Source organism: Hoplias malabaricus, chromosome 12 (genome assembly GCF_029633855.1).
Source record: "Hoplias malabaricus isolate fHopMal1 chromosome 12, fHopMal1.hap1, whole genome shotgun sequence".
Classification (NCBI taxonomy): domain Eukaryota; kingdom Metazoa; phylum Chordata; class Actinopteri; order Characiformes; family Erythrinidae; genus Hoplias; species Hoplias malabaricus.
In genome coordinates, this window is record NC_089811.1 from 21,358,632 (window position 1) to 21,380,812 (window position 22,181).

The following is a 22,181-nucleotide window of genomic DNA, read 5'->3' on the forward strand; positions in this document are numbered from 1 at the left end:
AACCCCACCCCACAGGGCCGCTTTTAAGGTGGAATCTGCGGATGAGCAGCCACTCTCCGGCCATGGAGGAGCTGACGGCGTTCGTGTCCAAGTCCTTCGAGCAGAAGGCAAAGGAGAGCAGCAAGGAGAGCATCACGTACCGCGAGGTGCTGGAAAGCGGCTTGGCGCGCGCCCGAGAGTTGAGCGGCGCCGAGAGCGAGCTACAGGAGCTGAGCGAGCCCGCGCACCACTGCCCTACGCACCTCTTCAAAGAGCACGTCGAGCTCGAGAAGGACAAACTGAAGGAGTTCAGCGCGTCCAGGGCGGCGGACGGTGAGTGACTCTGAGCCTTCGAGGCACGTGCTCCGAGCTGGGCCGAACGCGAGACACACATACACGCAAACAAAAAAGACGCACAATACGGAGAAAGCTAAAGAACCCCCCAGAACACGCGCATAAAGTTCTGCGAGAAGACTGTTTCAATGTGTGCGTAAGACCGCGCTGTGAATTGTGCGTAAAAATGCGAAATGGACTTTCAGCCGCTGTAAATCCCAGAGAGGAAAAACCGACTGCTGTTGTCAACTTCAAACGGCGCGAAAACCAACAGGATTCGGGGAAGACGCTGCTTACAAACTATAGTGGACTTTTTAATAAATCGTCATTTACGTACATTTGTTCTTAAGTTATCCGCTTTTTGCGTAGAACGGATTAATAAATCTCAGAGTTAACAAATGGCGTATCGTATGTCTTACAGAACAAGAACACTGCAGTTAGACAAACCGGACATTTGCGTATTTTTACAACTGTAAACAGACAGGCTACAGACATTATAAACACGCTTAGTCCGTCATTATATGTGTATATACGTCATTAGAGTAAGAGGTGTAGGTTTGGTGGTAAAATGGAGCCCGTGGTGGGATTCAAGCTAGAGTTAGGTTTTATAGAACCTTTCACACTCAACTTGAAGTTCATCTGCGTTTAATAAGTAATTGAGATTAATTTGTTTTCGATATTGTCTTAATTTTAATCTGTATTTAATTCAAAACACAGGGTATTTACAGAGGATTTACAAAGGAATGTCAAAATAAAGTACAACCTCTATATTTGTATATGCTGTGTCGTTCACGTCACAACAGTCCACTTTGCTATAAATCACTGCTTAAATGTGTTTTCATATTGTATGAGTTTGTGGTGTGGCATCTCGTTTTTTTATTCAGTTTTATCTGGATATGGAATTAATTGTAGGCTATTTATTTAACTGAAATCTCGAATGGAATATTATTGACAGATATGTTGATTTCTCGAAATAACAGATTAATAAGAGTGGTTTTCCTGATATATTTATAGTGATGTTGTATTATTAATGTTAAAAAGTCCATTCCTCTATATCTTCATACTGTTGTTGTGTCGTGATATTTATTTATTCGACATCTTGATACAATAAATAAAACGAACTCATTTAACGGGTAAACGGAGTAAATATAAGCTGCAAAACTATGGCCTTATGAAGCTCCCGTATGCTTGAGAAGGGTGCTGTAGACAGTGTTTAATAAAGCAGGCCTTTGGTACGCTCACTGACACCGACACACTTTAACATAAAGTTTTATTCGTGTGTTCGGTTTATTACTATATATATATATATATATATATATATATATATATATATATATATATATATATATATATATATATATATATAGAGAGAGAGAGAGAGAGAGAGAGAGAGACTGTGCAGGAGCTCCCAGTTTCGCAATGAAGACATGTAATTTTTTGTTTTTGTTTCCGCAAAATAAAACGCGTTGAGATAAATGTAACCTTGTGAAAATATTTAGCGCAATCTTTTGGAATACCAAAATCCTTGTTTTTGTTTGAGTTTGTATGACACTTAAAGAGTAGTAATAATATAGTAGTAAATATGTAATTACTTAATCTTTATTAATTATATAATACTTTCATATATAAATGTAAGGCACCTTTAAAAAAATTATTTATTAAATGTTTATATGCTTCTTTTTTTTACTGCAATCAACAGTAGTTTTAGTAATTAGAAATTATAATTTCAGTAGTGTACAGGTAATTGTTATAATAATGCAAAAAATAATAAATATGTCATTTCCCAGGGTTTGCATTAAATCATTGTATTATAATAATATAATTATGAAGATTACTATTGATATGTTTATTATTACAGCAAAGGGCACATATAAACATAAGATAAACACTTTTGTTCTATAAGATGTAATAAAGCTCGGTTTGTGCAGATGGTATTTCATAAACACTGGTTCATTACTTTACACAGAAATATAATATCTTCCGTAGACTTATTAAATATTTTATTAACCCCAGCATCCACACGTAAAGATTCCTCAAAACTGAGTAAATTAATCATATTGTTGATTCAAGATTTCATATGAAAAGCGCTGTTCACTTGACATTTTCTTTCCACGAATTTCTAAGTTGTTCTGTTCTGTTTGAAAAATTACACCCAAAATTAAACCCAGCAACTTTATGGTTCATACTTAATTAGCATGGCCTGTTTTAGTGGATATTAATAACCATGGTTTTTGTTTGCGTCTGATGCCTTTGTGTATATTTCTGTAGCTATGTAGTTTTGATGAACTGAGGAGGATGGTGCTTTAGTGTTAAATATCAAAATATTTTAATTCATTGTATTCACGAAACACAAGGCTATTACCATTTATTATTTGATTGTTTTGGCATTTATTAATAAAATGGATTTCAAATGAAAGTTGCTGATATTTAACAAACACGCGTGTTGTTGTATCTTACTGAAGCTGCTAGAATACATTTATTATGCCCATGTTTTATGCTTCACGAGTACATCTCCAGTGTAAGACGTGTTAAAGTGGGGGTTTCATTTCTGTGTGCGCTGTAGGGATCTATGAGTGTAAGGACAAGAAGGAGGATGTGAAGTCTGAGGATGAGGATGCTCAGGGGAAGCTGAAGCAGAGGCGGAGCAGGACTAACTTTACTCTGGAGCAGCTCAACGAGCTCGAGCGCCTCTTCGACGAGACGCACTACCCGGACGCGTTCATGAGAGAAGAGCTGAGTCAGAGACTCGGACTCTCCGAGGCCAGGGTACAGGTCAGTTACACTGTCCTTCATGTGCTCTAAATCTATAGCGCGTTATCACTGGATACACACAGGTAAACATGTTGCTGAACGCGGGAAAATTTGTTTTCTTTTCACTCACAAGAACACTAACGGCACGTGGATAAAGCCGTTACTCTCAGAACCTGCTTCCCTCACAAAATACCCCCACCCTCCACCCTCCACCCCACCCCATTATATATATATATATATATATATATATATATATATATATATATATATATATATATATATATATATATATATATATATATATATATTTGTTAAATGTGGATAAATATAGATCGTTATTAATAATAACAAAAACGTGAAGCATAAACTAGAACCTTCTAACTCGATATATTTGCTGTTGTCCATGTTAAAATGTTGAGGCCTAACTGTCTTCAGTATTGAACAATGTTGTATATTGGCGTTGATAAACGAACTTAAGTTTACTATTAGTTCATATATTTCAGTGTTAACTAGTCTAAGGATATAGGTTCGATTCCCAAAATAGATATAATCACAAACTTATTGTTATTGTATTTTTAATTATATATATTGAATATATTATTATTATAATTATATATATATATATATATATATATATATATATATATATATATATATATATATTATCACCATCTAATATATAATTACATATACACTCAACATAGGAAAATTACAATATACATGACCGCCATTTTGTACTGGTTTTAATAGGTGGTGTAAAATTACAAACGCATGTTTTAATGAGACACAAAGGTACTGTTTCTATGCTAAGGTTTCATCGGCTAAAACGAAAGTTCTACTTCTGTGGTTTTGACTGTTGTTAAACTGAGAGGAAACCTTGCTAATGTGCAGAACAGAGATCTGAAGCTCGTCATTAAAATGAATGAAGGGACTGAGCCCCTCGCGGGGAGTGAGTGTGGGGATTGGCCGGGAGTGGGGGGGTTAGTTACAGTGTCGTTCCTCTCTCTCCTTCTGTCCTTCGTTGTGTGTGTGGAATATTCACCACCGGCTCCATGTGGTGCTTCTGAGACAAGACAGTTAAAAACAAATACACACGGTGCATCAATCTGCATTGAGTCCACATATGATGCTGAGTGCTAATGTGAAGAACACAGCTCATGAAAAAACGTGAAAAATGGGCGTGAAAAAACGGATTACACCCAGCTTTAGGAGACGAACCATAATTAAGAGATACTGATAAACACACGCTGTACAGGTTCTGATGTTTTCTTTATAAAGACTGTGCAGCGACAGAGAGGTTGAGTAATATAGGGCCAGTTGTGATCAGATGATCAGAGGTGGGTTGATGTGGATGTGTGTGTGTGTATGTATAGGCGACGTGTTGAGATGGTGAGACAGGAGGCTGATATGAACCTGTTACTGGAGCCTCGTGGAGAAAGGCCACAGCGAGCAGCTGTCACGAATCTAATTGAAAGTTATGAGACCTTGGTGAAGAGAAGGCAGTAATTCAATTACGACTAATATCTGTGGCTTTCTGGTGCAGCGCTAAATTAAATGTCATTATTCACTGTCTCTAATACAAATCAAAAGGAAATCAGATTAGGGCGTTTGTGAAATGCATCATTGAGTGGTGCTTAATGAAGAAATAACTGTCTACAGCAGTGTAGCTCACTTCGCTTAGCATAAACTCCTGATGGATCATTACAATCGATCCCAGAAAACTGAACAAATGACTGATTTATTTGTTGGAGCGAAGAAAAAAAAACGAGGAACGTGTTTTCTACACCTCTGTAAGCTTAACAAGAAAATCAACACGAATTTTCACACCTGCTCCTGTCTTTACTATTGGCAATGATAATCATCAGCCTCATAACAGTCAAAATATAAACAAGTATAGTTAAAAAAAATTAATAATGACGTAATGGTAAATAATACATATCACATGTTGCAATATTTTGATATGGTAACACAACGCGTTGGCTTGTCTTATGCGTCTGAAATATATTAGTGGTGGCATATATTTAAAAAAAATAATATAGTAATATTACTATGATAATAGTAATAGTAGTAGAATAAATTGTAGCAGTAGAAGTGAAACTATAAACTAAATTCACTGTTCTGATGATCAGATTGTTGTTTAATTATAATACAAATATAATAATAAATGTATTACGAATACACCAGAATTATATATACATTTTACTTACAAGTAATAATAAGAATAATTGCAATAGTCACGAAAATACTAGAAATATACAAATAACACAACTGCTACTAATACTACTAATAAATATTAGTGTATTATTATATAATAATAATAATAAACCTGTGTAGCGGTGTATTAAGCATTTATAAAAAGCTCGAGAGTCGAACACATGGCTGAAGAGGGTGTTAGATTCAGTGCTGAAAAAGTGACCGTAAACTAGAACCGACACCTCCCTGTGTGTGTTAATCTTCACGAGCCTCACACAGGTGCGGTGCGGCACTGTGTCTAAACACACTTATAGCAGCTTTTATTAATTTCCCAGTAGGTTTATTAAGCAGAGCCTTTTGCTTTGCTTCATCTGACCACAGCAGAGAAATGCCCCCCCCCCCCCACACACACACACACACACACACCACCACCACAACCAACGCCACAGGAAAAAGAGAGAGAGAGAGAGAGAGAGAGAGAGAGAGGGAGAAAGCAGAAAGATAATGAAGCTCACTGACGGAAATGAGTTCATTGTTCATTAGCAACATCGTACCTTCACTCACTCAGTCAGACTCTCTCTCTCTCTCTCTCTCACACACATACACACACATCTATAGGCGCGCACCCACGCACGCGCACAGTGATTACTGTGTTTGAACAAAGCTTTACTACGTTTTTAACTCATATATTACTACTAAAGACCTGACATAATTAACGTTATAAATTTACTACTGTTTTAATTATTTTCATAATAAAAACAAGCTTAGCTTTTTTTTCGTCTTTTTTTACCCTTCTGCACTTTTGAAAGTGAGTTTTTATTTGCCGAGTTCCACACATTGCAAAAACATAACATAAAATTTCGCTTTTGTACAAATGTTTTTTTATTATTTCGTTGTACTTTATAGCAGGTATTTATTTATTTATTTGCAGTTTGTTAAACAAAGCACATAAACAGACAGTACATTATTTAATGTTTCTTTTGAAAACGTATTATTTTCAATTAGAAAATCAATAAAACCCTTTATCTGACCAGGGGTCTACATTCTACAGACGATTACCGTGACGCTTTACTTTGCGATGTGTCTGTGAAAAAGAAACGTGATAACGAGACAGAATGAATGCGTTTGAAACGAGCTGCTCACGCATTATTTTTGTGAGCTGTAATTTAAAGCTGTAAAAGATATGAGTGCGTGAACAAAAACGTGTTATTACTCGCCCACAGTTGTATCCCTGCATTTGCCCTTCCCGCGCATTATTGCTGCGATGTTTCATGTGTTCAGAATACAGCAAGATGCTAATGCTGGGTTGAATAAGGAGACTCTGGTGTTGAACATGCTGTAGTTTCCGGGGAAGTGGACTGAGGGCTGGCTTTTTTGTTTGTGTTTCAGGTCTGGTTTCAGAACAGAAGAGCGAAATGCAGAAAACAAGAGAACCAGATGCACAAAGGTAAACGTCCTGGAAATTTAGAATGGATTTGGTTCTGTTCGGAAGCGCGGAGTCTTTGTGTGGACTTGGGTTGGACAGGAGTTTTTCTTCACATTACGTTTATTTGACAGTTGAGGAAAACAATGTTTTATTGAATTTGCTTTATCCAAATGTAGATGTATTACATCAACACCATTACTGTCATTCATTTGACTTGATTTCTTTGGGCAAGACGTGTGTTGCCTAACTTTATTCGAGTCGAACTGATGGGCACGCTTGAATCAAATGGATTCAAAGCAAAAGGTTTGCAGTTAAACGCAGCGTCAAAAAGCGATTTCTGTCAAAGGAGGACAGCAAGTTGTTCATTCATTGTATGCAGTATTATATATTATTGAATGTACAACAGAGGATAGTACTGTATAGTGCTGTATAATATAAATAATATTACTAAAACATCAAAATATTGTATTATAACTTTGCAGTTAAGCTAACATTTGTTACGCAGCCCCTCTTCGTTAACTGCGTTTATTGCACGTTGCTAGTGAGACTCACGTCACTGTTGTGTTTTACTGTGTTGTAATAGTTCAACTTATGAGTAAATTAATTGTATATTGTAGGAGTGATCCTGGGCTCGGCCAGTCATCTGGACGCCTGTAGAGTCGCTCCGTACGTGAACATGGGCGCTCTGAGGATGCCCTTCCAACAGGTAGGACAATAAAAGCGCTTAAAACGAAGACATGAAATGCTGCTTATATAATAAGTGTCTCTAAAAACCTACTACGAAGTGTAACCTCTGAATCCAGCAGTCACTGTTACATTTATAGGCGCTGACTGAAGGTAACAATTGCTCTAATGGCGGTGTGTAAATATGGGGTTAGAGCAGGAGCAGCGCTCTTTGGCCTTTAGCGTAAAGGAGGCCACGTTGTCCGGAGGTCGAGGCGTGTGCGAATGTGTGTGTGTGAAAGAGAGAGAGTGAGAGTGACTTTCCACCCCACCCCCACGCGAGGAGAGATTAGAGACCATGAGAGACATTTGATCTGGTTTGTGTGTGTGTGCGAGGAACACTGATGAAGCTGTGAGCAAGTGCACTGCATTATTGAGCTGTGTGTTAGCGCTAATTTGCGCTTATCCAGCACAATGTGCGCCACCTGTAGCTCTGGCTGTCCAATGTGGTTTTATTTGTTTAACTGTGGTTGTGACGCTTTAGTGCAGCTCTTAATCCACACTCAGTCAGTGTGTGAGCTCTATTATGAAGACTGGGGTGCTGGGCCAGTGCTGAAGTGCACTTCTTTCTCAAACGTGAGCTTATTTTTCCAAAAATCCACTTAAATATGACTGCTTCACTTTTCAAAGGCTGGCCTTTGACGCCAGTGTTACATTCAGGCACCACTTCTATGACAAACTGAAAAGAGCAAGCATTTTCCACTTTCCCTACAGCTTGACACATGTTGTGTTTTAGTTGGCTGAGAAAAGAGAAAACCCTAAACTTTTTTGAGGATATTTCTACAGACTTAGATACACGAGAAGAAGAAAAAAAAAGTGCGGCTTTTTTATATTAAGTCGGGGGTGTATAATTTTCACCTCATCTCAGTAAAATAATTACAGAGAATGTGCAACTGGATATTTCACGCTGGCTGCTTCTACCTCGTTTCTCTACTTGCTCAGGAATACATCTGAATAAATATTTATGGCTGTATATGTGAGCATATTTTGGGGGAGGCCAAATTGTTTATTTATGCAATTGAATACATAATTAGGATTACGAGATGTTGCAGGTTTGCCTGTGTGGATGGAAAGTTTTCTACGTGGGTTGGACTAATGTGCCGAGACTTTCGACTGATGGGATTTCTGTGACTATTAAGTTGTCTGAGCACACTGCATTATTCAGTTCCGTGAGAAAAAAAAAGCAGAAAAAATGAGCTCAGATGAAAAAGAATGCACTGAGTGAGCCGACACTGGACTATTTTCAGTGAAAACATGCAGTTAGTGCAAGCCTTTGGAGAAGTGCGGAGAGAAGGGGGGAAGTGTGCGGTGTCCAAGTCCGTAACAGGATCCGGAGCTGGGCCGCCGGCCACACACACTACGGCCCTGTCCCAAATCTTGCCCTTTAGGCCTAAGACCCAGTCAGAAGTGCACACTTCTGTGACATCGAAGGGTGGAAAAACAGGAGCGTAAGAGTTCAGGATGTGTAGAGGCTTGTAAACAGAGTTGGGACACACTTAGTTCATGCACCTTCCAACCCCTGCTAACTTCGGCATACTGATATACGCAGCTCTCAAAAATATGAGATCTCCTATCTTCTAGCCTTCTTGGAATTGGTGCATGTGTGAAATGTCACAGGATTACAAGGGATCCTGGGTAACAGCCTTCACTAAAGTAGGGTCTGAGGCGCACTTGAGAGAACATTAAGTGATCACAGAGAGCACTCGTGAGCTGTTGGGAAAGATGAAAGGATTCTGTCACTGCACACCTATGTGGGAAAATGCAAACAAAAGGTCAAGTGCAAGAAATAGGACATGGCTTAACTGTGTTTGAATAACATTAAAATGATTTCAGAATTTTTTTGTAATTGAAATATGTTATATATATTTTTACATTTCCAAAAGTGGTTGGATAGTTATTGCTATTTATTTCCTCTGGCAGCAGGCCCCTTTTACCCAACCGAAGTTCTTGTTCAACCCCCTCCAGCCTTTAACCCAAATGTATGCCCTTGCCAACAGGGTTGAACAATTACATGCTTCATAGCAAAACTGCAATTTGCAAGTTAAATTTTTACATAAAAAAACCCTGAAGCTCAATCTGTAGAAAATACCATTAAAATTACAATTACAATATTGTTTGGAATAATCACAACTACATATTTAGCCTGAATTGTTTAGCCCTCCACACCAACACTAACGCTGTGTTTGTTTTCTCCTCACCCCACAGGTGCAGGCCCAGCTCCAGCTAGAGGGAGTGACCCACTCGCACCCTCACCTGCACCCCCACCTCGCGGCACATGCTCCGTACCTGATGTTCCCTCCTCCACCCTTCGGACTGCCCATCGCCTCACTGGCCGACTCAGCCTCAGCAGCGGCCGCAGTGGCTGCAGCTGCCAAAAGCAACAGCAAGAACTCCAGCATCGCCGACCTGCGACTCAAGGCAAGAAAACACACGGAGGCGCTGGGACTCTGACCCCCATGGGCTTCTCCACAGCTCTGAACTGATAATTGCTTCTCACACAAGACTGCGCCTGTGGAAAAAAAGGCCACGGCACTCAGAGTTAAAAAAAAAAAAACGAAAACAAAATACAAACTACAGAGAGAGGAGAATGTACTGAGAGAGAGAGAATGTGAGAGAATGAGCGAGAGAGAGAGAGAGAGAGAGTGTGAGAGAGAGAGAGTGTGAGAGAGTGGGGGGTGGGATAAAGAGACCGTGAAAAAAAAAGAAATTGTCACAAAAAACCAGCTGCCAAAACAAACCACTTGTAGAGAAAAGGTAATTGAATACCAATGAAATCACCTTTTACTTTTCGCCCAACAGGCAGGACTGCTTGGAGGCCACTGGCTCAGCCCCTTCCAGGCACAGATCACAGCCCCAGGACCGTACAAAAATGTCTGGATGTCTGTCTGAACAACCAGCGGTTAGCAGTGGAGACTCTTAGAAAAAAAAACAAAAACAAAAAAGAGCAAAAGCAAAAGGCAGACGCAGAGTGGCTGAGGAAGGAAAGCTAGAGGTTGAACAATGCTCTAAGAGTGTTTTTTTTGTTGTTTTTTTTTACAAACAAACACTCAAAAGTTGGGATTCTCAACCTCACCGAGAAACGAGCAACAGCCACATTCGCCTCCAACCACTGTGTTTGTCTGTCTGTGCCGCTGCCGAGTGCATGCGTTCAAACGAAGGATAGCTCTCCTGGGGCCGGCCTCCATTGTAACTGACATTCACCCGACTGTTGATCACTGCCATGACAACCTCCCACTATAATCCGCACCTAGAGTCAATATATAGTTTTTGATTTTTCATCCCACCATGGACACAGATGGGAAGCAGCACTCATACCAAGGGTACAATCATCAGTTTTCAGAGAATTTCTCTCATTCTTGCTTTTTTCAGAGGAAGCGCTATGTTGCTGTATATTTCTTTTGGGCACGAGTCAGAAGGACTTAGCTTTTTAGTTTTTTTTCTTTGCTCTGTCTTTTCTTTCTTGACATGTCCTGGAAATAGAAGTGAAACTAGCTTTTGCACTTCAGGTCTTGTATCAAGGTGTTTACAATCCTTATGGCAAGAAAATACTACTTCTATATAAGGGGGTGAAATATTGACTAATTAGAGTCTTGTCATCAAAATACATTGAAATGACATTTTTTTCAAAAGGGTAACTGCAATTTTTAACGTATTACGGAAACATCAGTTTAACTGAAATGCAACTATGTGCAGTTAAGTGCAATACTGTAAATATGAAAGAAAAAAAAAAACAAATAGCAGATATTTGCTAATCAACAAAAATGATTTTTAGTTTTTTTTGGCACTGATATTGATGTGTCCCTATTTTTTTTCAGACATTTTTTTTTCTAGGCTGTGTAAATGAAAAAGTTGCTAACTCATTTGCACTCTCGTGCCATAACTTCCCAAGTGTGATGGTACTCGAACCCAGTTTTGTAAATGAACATTTTAAGAGGCATCAAGGTTACAATGAGGTAGAGAAAGCAAATTAATTAATTGTGTACAAATATATACAGCAGTTGCTTTAGGGACAGGTATCATGTAATTTTTTTCCCCCGAATAAACTGTCCACCAAAGAATACCCTTTCAGAACTGTGTGCTTAGCACCACAAATGAGTCTAAAGCTTCAGAATCATTTACAGTATTAAAGTGTTAGTTGTTTTAAGCACACATGTGAACATGCTATTTTGCTATTTTGTATCCCCCCCCACACGTGAACAAAAATAGTAACTATTAGATATTAATAAGAGAAATTAAATACAGTTTAACCCATTTTAAAATAAGAAGAGAAAGAACAGTGTTGTTTGCAAGCCTGTTGTTTGTAACAGACTGCTGTCAGTTTCAATATTAATTGCCTTTGAACTAGTAGATCCTAGTTAGGTCTACCTCTAACAATAAATGATACATTGTGGGAGTTATTTTTTGTTGTTGTTCACTACCATTAGGGTTTCTAGGAATGTTTTCTGTTTGTTTAATTGAGGTCATAGGTGCTTTTATTTATTATTTTATCTGAAAGTTTATAAATGTTGAATGGTCTGATTTCAAATGTACATTTTTACATGGCTTTGCATTTATTTTTATATACTTTTTAAATGCTAACATTTGCAGCAGTTTGAAGTGAATGTGTGACTGCAGAACATTTTTGTTTGATTAAAAATGTAGCGTGTCCGAGTTTACAAACATTTCAGGGACGGTGGAAAAAAAACAAAAAAAAAAAACAAAACAAAAAAACAAAACAAACAAACAAACAAAAAAAAACATAAAACTTTGTGTTGAAATTTTCTTAATGCTCCATAGAATTTGTCGTATCCCATTCTGATTGACATTTCATATGCAAGCATGCCCAAACATGATTCGCCATTGAGTTTGTATTTTTTTTTCTGTTGTTTCACAAAAAAAAAGAATGTACATCTTGTACGAGTAAACTATCAATAAAAGTTATAAATATTTGTAATAGGGTTTATAATGTTCTATGGCCCGCTGAATTTTATGATTAAAAGTTGCTCTGTTACTCAAAAGTCTGCACTTCCAGAAACAGCCACTTATGCTTTGGATCCTATTTAAACGTTGTGATTTTGAGGATATGTTCAGACTCATTGTTAACATGTTAATTTCAAAATGATATGATAGCACTGCTGTAAAGAAACCTTCACCATTACTATGACAATCTGGAAACAAATCACAGCAAAGAGTTCTTACAAGAAAGCAAACCATTTCCCCACATCACTCTTGCATTATTTCTATTAATTATACTTTGCTTTTTTTAGTCTGTGACATATTTGGCGTTCGCCCCTTTAATTGTGCTCCGCTTTGCTATTTCTTGTTATTTGTAAATCTGTTTTGAACAGTTCTGATAATACAGCTGCTATCTGCAACATAAGGGGATTTAGTGAGGAGCAAATGGAGTGCTAGTTGTACCTGTCCTTGCTCTAACTCAGTATATAACTTTAAACAAATAGGCCCTTCTGTGATTGTGAGTTGCATTTTGGGAAGCCAAATCCAGATGTTTGTACACGGAGTAATTACAGCATGCTGCATAGTGTTCTTATTGTCTTAATCACAAGGTGAAATGAGTCCAAATGGTGTGCTGTTGAGCAAGGAGCCTTTAAGAGGCTGGATCACGTTTAATTTGTACCCCTGCACTCATACATCAAGATGAAGTGATAGAGGCCAAAGCAGATAGCCTCACATTTAGGCTTTGACCTCTAGCTGAGGCCTGCTGGAGCAAGCATTCTTTTATGTGCTCTAATAATTAGCAGCACAGTGAAGCCATCAATCAGCGTACAACCAGCCGCGGTCACATTGAGATCGGGCTCGGCCACAGGTCACAAATGAAGAGAGTAGCGCACCACCCCACTGGAGGTTTTTATTTACTGCAGGCCACATTATTTATATCATCCGAATCATAAGCTGAATGTTTGTGCTAAGATTACATTTGGAAATAGCAAATGTTTGAGCATAATATGCTGAATTCTATTAATGCATCTAAAGCAAACGTTAGTTTGGAAGATTCTAGCATATTCACCATTGCATCATCTAGACACAGTTACAAAAGAATCTCAAGCTAGATCCCTCTGTAATTATTAAAAAGCCCCAAATGCATGTACAAGCGCACACAAAGAACATTTCAATTAAATATTTAATTTAATCACTTTCATGTATTTGTACTCCCTATAAAAACAACATTTAACATTCATTGTCCTCTATTCTACCTCTATTGACTAAATGATCACAAATTAACCAGACCGTGGAAACAATATTTGGCCCATTCAGTACCACTGTTCTATGATATAACTTGATTCTGCTGAGACCTGTTACAGGTAAACCACACTGCATGTTTATGCATAGCTAAAAGTATGCAGTCATAAACTGGTCTCTCAGAATTGCTCCTGAGTCCTTTGATGTAATTCAATCATGTGTACCTCTGAATTAAACTGGTAATGGGCCATTTCCCGTTTTTTTTTTTTTTTTTTTTTTGATGCACCAGGCTGTGGTGAGAGTATTTTGAGGCCTAGTTAAAAAGTATTATGGATGTTACCCAAAGTTCATCCATGAGTGAAATGAGTTAGTGGGCTTAAAATGGAGAACAGGATCCATATAGCAGAAGGTAAAAAAGAATATTATTCTCTTCAGTGAAATGCCAGCTGCATTTCTCAAAAAAACAAAAAAAAAAAAACAAAAACAAAAAAAACAATCATGAGGCACATTTAGCAGCTGTTTTAATACCACCTGCTATACTGCAGTGCCATTTTTACAATTTGATGAAGTAGATTTAGCCACAGTTTAAGAGGTATATTACTTCACATGGATGAACATTCTAGATCAAACAAAGACATTCAAAGCTTGTTAGTGTTGTTCCATACTTTGTCAAAAGCTCATAATATACATTACAATATGTTTCATGTAGCAGTTTACAGGTGCTCCATTAGTAAAGAACACTGGCACTGAGCTGTAGCTGTGTCCCATTTGACTGAAATTCAATTCTATTATTACTTATACATATATATTTCTTCAGATTCACTCAAAATTCTTTTCAAAACCTGATTCCCTGTAATGTATAAAATATTGCTGGTTAATTTACTGTATCGACAACGGAAGAAAATTCTACATGTAGATCAGAATTATACTAAAATAAGGGTATTGATATAACACACTTAGATTTTAACTACAACAAGGATGATGATAATTTCAAACTAATCTAAAGAATAAACATTTCCTTAGGTCTCCCCCAGAAAAAAAGTTAATAATTAGAATATTATATCTTTGTTTAGGAGAGGCATTTTACTGATCAGCTGCAGGCAAGCACTGAAAATATTCATTAATTAATTAGGTTTATTAATTAGCCATCTTCCCTAAAGATGGCTTTGACATAAACTAACTTTATGATCAGACAATGATTACCTACAAACCCCATTTTGTCAAATGTAATAAAAGCAAGAATCTGTGATTTGTTAATTCTCCAGAAATGTGATTTTACTGATAAATATACAAAGAAAATATGTTTAATGAACAATTTATTTGTTGCCTGATAAATTCTTAATGATGCAGACATTTTTGATAGGGGAAAGGTCTATACTGCAGGAAGGCACTCAAGCACATGCACTCTGTTTCTATGAAGACATATTTTTGTAGAACACGCCGAACGAGGGTTGGCATCATCTGGCTGAAAAAAGCATAGAATTTGGTGGGAAGCAATGTTGCCTTGACACCAGGATTTGTCTCTCTAAAGAAGTTGAAGTGTGGACTTGTGACCACAAATCAACTGCATTTTTAGAGGTGGACTCTAAAAATGGCAGCTAAATGACGAATGTTTTGTCTTGAGCTCATGTGGCTATATTAGTCACATTAGCATGACAGTTTCTCATGCAGTGCCATCTGAGGGATAGAAGGTCACACACAATCAACAGAGGTGTCTGGCCTTGCCCTACATGAACAATCATTTCCTGATATCCTGAATGTCTTCACATTATATAGAGTAGGTGGTGAAAGATGTAGCTTTTTTGAGGCTGTGTTGAGGAATGTTAAGAACAATGTGGAGTCATGACATTCCTTGCTTGCAAAGTCCAAACGTTTAGTAGATGATCATTTATACAATCATGATACACTCACCTGTTCCTATTTCATCTGCTTAAAGTGGAACGCCCCCTCGCCCCCCCCCCCCCCCCCCCAAAACTTAATTTCTACTAATGCAATATCAGGACTCTCCTACTAGTACCATACCAAGTTTTAAAAGGAAACCACAATCCCAAATAAAAAAGCCTTAAGGGAAACATGGCATGTTGTTATGGAAGGTAAAATGAGCAAATGAACATAACGTCTGATTTTGGTGATTAAAAAAAAATCTTACTATTCACTCCTATCTTTTCTTTTGTGTATCTCCTTTAGTCCACTTAAAAGAAAATGCAGAAATATCTCCACTTCTCCCATTACTACATCTTTCAGGCCCAATCAATAACACTTGGCAAGTTCTAGTGGTCTAACCTCTAACATTAAATATCATAGCAACTTTAGCCTAGTTAAACGGACTATATGTTTTGGTACATAATGCAATGGTGCTTCTGCTCGCAGTCTCTCATTTCTGTTTATTAAAACACATTTTGTGAGCATATGTCTTTGGCTGTGTAATCATTTCTCATTGAGTTTGGAGCACCTGTAACAACACACGTGACCACATTCTTTGTACTCCGATGATGGATTGACAAGTGAGGAAGTGTCGATTTCAGGACTAGGAATCTGTTAATGTGTCAGATAATGACTTTAATTGCTGAAAATATTCATCTTTCATGTGTTTCCTCAGTAAAACAATATTTGGGTATTTTCAGCTTCACATGTATGAAACTTGTTGTTAGTATTTTTAGCTTGATTTGGGTACTGACAGTGGAAACATTTTGCATAATGTGATTGGACATTATAGTAAACAAATATACAAATTAACAAGAGTAGACAAGTTAAAATATACAACAAATCAGCAGTTGTGCAGAAAAATCCTTAAACAAATATACAAAGTAAGCAACAGAAGAGAGTGAAAGAATCCAATGTGGCATAAAACACAACATGGATAATATTTAGTTGAACAGATTTTATTTTACTTTCAAGGTATATTCGACATTAACATAGGAACGTGATCTTTGAATTTGGACAGATGTCTGACACATATTTCTCTACGATTGAAACAGCCTTTCATTCGAATATACTTTGAGTACGGAAATGATTGTCTACATAGCACCTATATTATTTTAATTACTGTGTAAAGGTTGGTATCTCATCTCACGGCAATAGCAAACCTAAAGTGCAGCAGGTAAAGGGCAGAGTACATTTTAACAGTGATACAACTAAACAATGACTGCACAAAAAAAAAAAAAATATGTAAAATCTTTTTAATGTATATATTTTCTTCATATTCTTTACAATTTTAAAATATATTTAGGTTGGAAAGTTTATTTGATTTAATCATTCTACAATTATACTGAATATGTCTACATTAATGTTTCCAAAACCAAGATGTTTTGATTATAGCATAGATATACAGATTTCTTGTATAAATACATTAATCTGGTTTGAATATATGAAACAAAGCTAAACATAAATCGAAGTTTTGTAAACTCTCATAATGAGTTCAGTAATAAAAAAAACAGTAAAAAAAGATTTCTTCCTCGAAGAATCTTAGATCTGTACGTAGGAACTGTCCTCTTTCCACATTTCAAGCATTTTCCTGGAACACATTTTCCTAAGTAATGGCTCCTAAATCTGCTGGCTGCCAGTCCATGTTTCTGACAAAAGCTACATACGGTTACTGGAGCAGTGTGAGAATGAATCTGACATTAGTGTAGTAGAAATTAATGCATGATCTCAGTGGATTTTCACAGTCTGTTAATAATTTCTGGTGATTCTGTGGACATACAGAAGGGGCACGTGTAATTGAAATGGCTCTGGACAAGAGGTCTTCTGTCGGTATTCATAAAGCTTCTGATCAGTGAATCAAGAAAGCCTAGACACGACATTAGTATACTAAGTAAATTCTATTCTATACAGTCCCACTTCCCATACCATATAATATATATAATGTTTCAGGTCTATAGCTAGAATACACATGCCCATAATTACATTATAAATCAGTTTTCTTTCCGGATCTATGCTGTTTTGTAGATTCTGTCAAATACAACAAATACTAATCAGATTAAAAAAACTTCCATTGATAAAATTCTTATATTTAATCACTGTGATATTTATTACAAAAATAAAATACTACTACTACTACTACTAATAATAATAAAAAGGTAAAGCTTATATAGTTTTGGTACCACTATAAAAAACAGAGTATATTTTTCTAGATAGAGACCACCCTTTATGAATATTTCACTTGCAATAAAAATGGCCAGTTAGTACAAAACAGATTTTTCAGTTTAATAATAACAACAACAACAATAATATGTTTAACAGAAATTACATGCACGTCTAACAAACAAATATATAAATTATTTCCAACATCCCGGTAAAATACCAAACACATTCAGCTAAACTGATATCTGGAGTCTGGAGTGGCCAGCTGTTCAGTCAACACTTCGGGGTTTATATTAGGGTTATATATATTTGGTTTATATTGGGGTTATATTTATAATATTATTTAATAATAATTTTTGTCTATTTCAGTTTCTTAGTAGAAACTTCTTATTAAAACCTTTTACACTTTTCTCTAGAAAACTGAAGAGATTGCACTTCTTGGCCATTTTCACTGCAAATGAACAAAATGCAGTCTCTGACTTTAACCCTACTTTGCATCAGAGTGAATAATCTCTACTAATTTCTGAGAAAACTCTTCAGTTGCAGTGGAAACACAGCCATAAAACCTCAGCTGCAAAGAACAATGCTGCTGCCATCGAAGTGACCTGCACATAAAAGGAAGTCTTTCCCCCTTGAAGTCCCCTGGAGTTTGTTTAGGCCAGCTTTTAGTTTGTTTTTGACCAGTACTTGAAACATTATTTGGAGTCAACTGCAGTGCAGAACTATATTAAAACTAACAGTCCATCACAAAGAAAACAGATTCTTTGTATTAAGGACAGGTCTTTAAAACAAACAAAAAAAAGAACACTCCTTTAAGAAGTGTTGTTATATATGCTTTGACTATCAAAGTCATGTGAAGTGCTTTGTGGATGTATTATATCTGACATCATGTGATTCTAGACAGAAAAATTAGCTAAAACAAACCGCTGTCTCTTTGTGGGTGTTCTTTAATCTTGCTCATAAGGCCTGTTATAAAAATAGGACCAAGATAATCTACAAGCTTAAGTCAGGATGCATTGGTTAGACTTGATGCAGGTTTGTGGTGCTGAAATTGACTGATATTAGTACGATGCATGAAGACTTTGAAATGATATGTAAAATTTGCATCATTCTGCTTTGTCAAATGTTGAGCAAATTCTCAGTGGTGTTCTTAATCGACTCCCCTTTTCCCAACAGATGCCGTTATCTCTGAGCCATCTGACTGGCTGCCAATAGTAAGAATGAGACTTCTGCTTTGAATGTCAACTGTGACTGTTTTCTTTATAGTCAGCTACTGAAACTGTTTTCATGCAGTTTTCCTTCAGTCAGGGGAATATTCCTCAAAAGAAAATCCCTGATTGCCTTTATTTTAACGTCTTATAATTAACACTGTACCATGATTCAGCAACATCTCCATTTATTCCCCATATAAGAAATCAAAGCAGTTAAATCAGACACAATCTGATTGATACTTTCTGGAGTTTGAGATGCTGTACCAATGCCATACACACTACCAAGAATTCTAAATGTATTCAGTGCTATTCAATCAATGACAGTAGCAGGCCTGGAGTAATCGACACATAAGATGAGGCCTAATATTAGCCTTGAAACCTACATATTTTGTTTAACTCCTCAAGGCTGATCTGGGTACGTTTTATTAACAATGGGCATTACTATAACAGTGGTGTAGGAGTATTTTCTACAACTCCAGAAGGATGTTCATGAAGTGCTTTCAAAGTGCTTTATCTAAACTAGTCTTTGAGGGGTTTGTGATTAATAATTTAGCTTTGAGTTCTGAATAGAAATAATTTCCTATGTCGAGAGCCACATTATGCCAAATATTGCTACCCTAAATGGAACACACTGTAGGTGCTTCCTCTTCAAAGCTAGTGTATAATCACATAACTTCAAAGAGTATTTAGCCGAAAAAGGGAAAACAATGCACAGTAATTAACCTGATCAATAAACCTTACCAAAGAGGCTCATTAAGCTTTTCATTTTCAACAAAGGCCTAGTTCACCCCTAATAGACTGCAAAATAAAGGAAGTGTATGGAACATCAAGGCAGGATGCATGTGTATGCATTGCAATGACTGATTAGGGTTTTATTTTTGTTCATTTCTGGATGAAAGAGATTGAATACTGTACCATGACTGGTTTGCCCAACATATTATTTCCAGTATATTCTGAAACGGTGTCCTTGTCCCACTGAAGTCTTTAAAATGTGCCCCCTAAGAATTTACATGTATTGTGAAGTGCATCAGTATTTGGAACTGAAGTTTTCTGTCTCTATATTCTCTACCTATTTTAATCAAAATTAAATATTTGACCAAACCCAATCTGAGTGAAATTCTCCTTTCAAACTCAAGAACTCCCACCAAAATACTAATGCTAAATTTTGGAACAGATTATACACACTCTAATAGTGCTAAACCATATAGCATGGTAACTTCTAGTGCTGAATTATTTGGCAACATGTCTGATTAATAATGTGACTGTGATTAATTTTTTTTTTCAATTTTCTATAAAAATAGATAAATAGAGACATCAAAACACCACGAAGCATGAGAGAAACACAGAAACCTTATTCCAAGTCATTAAATTACTCAATCTAGGTCTTAATATTGCAACATATATTCCTAATACAACATTAATATATTTATTCATATGTGGAATTCTAAAATCTAGTGCGATCTGTATACAATACAGTTTTATATCTTATATAATTCGCTATATAGGGAGTGAGTGGCAATTTGAATTTCAGCCAGATACAGACATACAAACATGGGTTTCCTCCAGGTGCTCCGGTTTCCTTCCACGGTCTAAAAACACACGTTGGTAGGTGGAGTGGCGACTCAAAAGTGTCAATATGTGTGAGTGAATTTGTGAGTGTGTGTGTCGTTCTGTGAAGAAATGGCGTTCCTACCTTGCGCCCAGTGATTCTGGGTAGGCTCCGGACCCATGCAACCCTGAACTAGATAAGAAGTTACAGACAATGAATAAATTAATTAATTTTGCCTGTAAACCCAACACCACAGACAATGGACCTTTCAAAAATCTCCACCTCTGAGTTTTCAATGACTTAAAACGTTGTTTTTGTGTTGACGGGAGGCCAAAAGCAAAAGACAAAAACCTTGGTTTTTAGAAGTGTCCAGACACATGGACGGGGCCTAAGTATAACCAAGACAACCAGTAAAATCTGGCTTTAATCTTGAACACAGTATGTAGAGTAGCTGAATGTCATACAGTTGTGGTGGTTGTCATGTACACAGCACAGTGTTTACTTCCCTCTGATTGGTCTCATTGATTCAAACTTTTTTGGGCCAGATATCAGGTGTGTTATGGACCAAATATTTCCAGCACACATAACACGTGCCATAAACCAAATTAAACATGGCTCATGACATTTGGCAACTATCCGGCATGCAACACTTGCCAGTGCCGTAACTGAGCCGTAAGTGCCAAAACTGAGAAGGATTTGGCCCAAATCTGTCTGCTATCTGAGTAGCCAGTGGCCATTATGCAATAGCACATGTGATTTGGCAGAAAGTACTGACCTGTTAAAGAAGTGCTTAAAAACTGCAGCATTAATTGGAAACAGTGAGCTCAGTGCTGTTAGGGGAGAAAAGCTGTAAATTTTAATTAAAACTTGAACATGCCCAACAGAGCAGATTACACAAATCTGACCCAGAGGTGGAGCAAATGGTAAAGGAACGTCAGATGACTGGATTGTAAACTTTCAGCATTTTGAACATTTGCATCTGATGTCAGTGGATGTGAATGGCAAAACCAACAGCAACAACATCTGATAGGCATTGAAATTCCTCAATGTTTGCTGTCTTTAAAATGTCATATTGCAATATCTATATGCTGCAACATTTTATAAATAAATGTAATACCCTTAAGATGTTTTTAGCCAATGGCCAGTGTGTATCCAACTAACCATCAACTTAGTTTTAGAACTTAACCCAAATCTCAGTGCTGTAAAAGCATAATACTGCCACACTCCAAAATGTCTATGCGCACATCAAACACAGAAGGATTTCCAGAGTCTCCAGTCTCTACAGACGGCCACCATGGGGGGTGGGCAGGGATACGTTTCTCTCTGCTCCGCAGCAGGGTGACTTAGATTTCAGCAGAAGGAACCACACATATACAGGGCAATCAGACACAGGGTGAATGTTAATGAAAAAGCAAACAGCCCAGCGCAGCAATTTACACGCAGCAGTAACGCTGGAAGCCATGTTAAAGCAATCGCTTTGCTCCCACAAACAAGGCGCACTTGAGGGAAAAATAATTATCTGCCATTTCCCGACTAAGGGTCAAATGCATTTCAATGTAAATGCAAACAACTTCCTGTTCCCTTCCCCTGTATGTATGACAAAGAGCGGAGTATTTTATACATCCAAGTATTATAGTAGGAAACTAATCTTAAAAACATAATCTCACAAGTTAAAACATTGGCTACTGCAAGAAAAGGCCCAAATGTGATGTGCAAAATGAAGTTGAATGTGCATATATGAAAATTATAGCCCTCA

The 22,181-nt window shown here is 37.1% G+C and overlaps 1 protein-coding gene across 1 annotated transcript; it reads left to right on the top strand.

Moving 5' to 3' along the window:
* The first annotated feature begins 41 nt into the window (after positions 1-41).
* Positions 42-12,299, top strand: shox (shox homeobox). Its single transcript, XM_066686811.1, has 6 exons — positions 42-312; positions 2,876-3,084; positions 6,646-6,703; positions 7,300-7,388; positions 9,611-9,823; positions 10,205-12,299. The coding sequence occupies exons 1-6, from the start codon at positions 42-44 to the stop codon at positions 10,292-10,294; spliced, it is 930 nt and encodes a 309-aa protein (XP_066542908.1). The 3' UTR covers positions 10,295-12,299.
* Positions 12,300-22,181: the final 9,882 nt, after the last annotated feature.

Excerpts from the sequence above, each read along its gene's own strand:
- shox (XM_066686811.1), top strand. The coding sequence starts at position 42 with ATGAGCAGCCACTCTCCGGCCATGGAGGAGCTGACGGCGTTCGTGTCC. Across the intron at positions 7,389-9,610 it reads TGAGGATGCCCTTCCAACAG|GTGCAGGCCCAGCTCCAGCT; the intron begins GTAGGACAATAA and ends CTCACCCCACAG. Across the intron at positions 9,824-10,204 it reads TCGCCGACCTGCGACTCAAG|GCAGGACTGCTTGGAGGCCA; the intron begins GCAAGAAAACAC and ends TTCGCCCAACAG.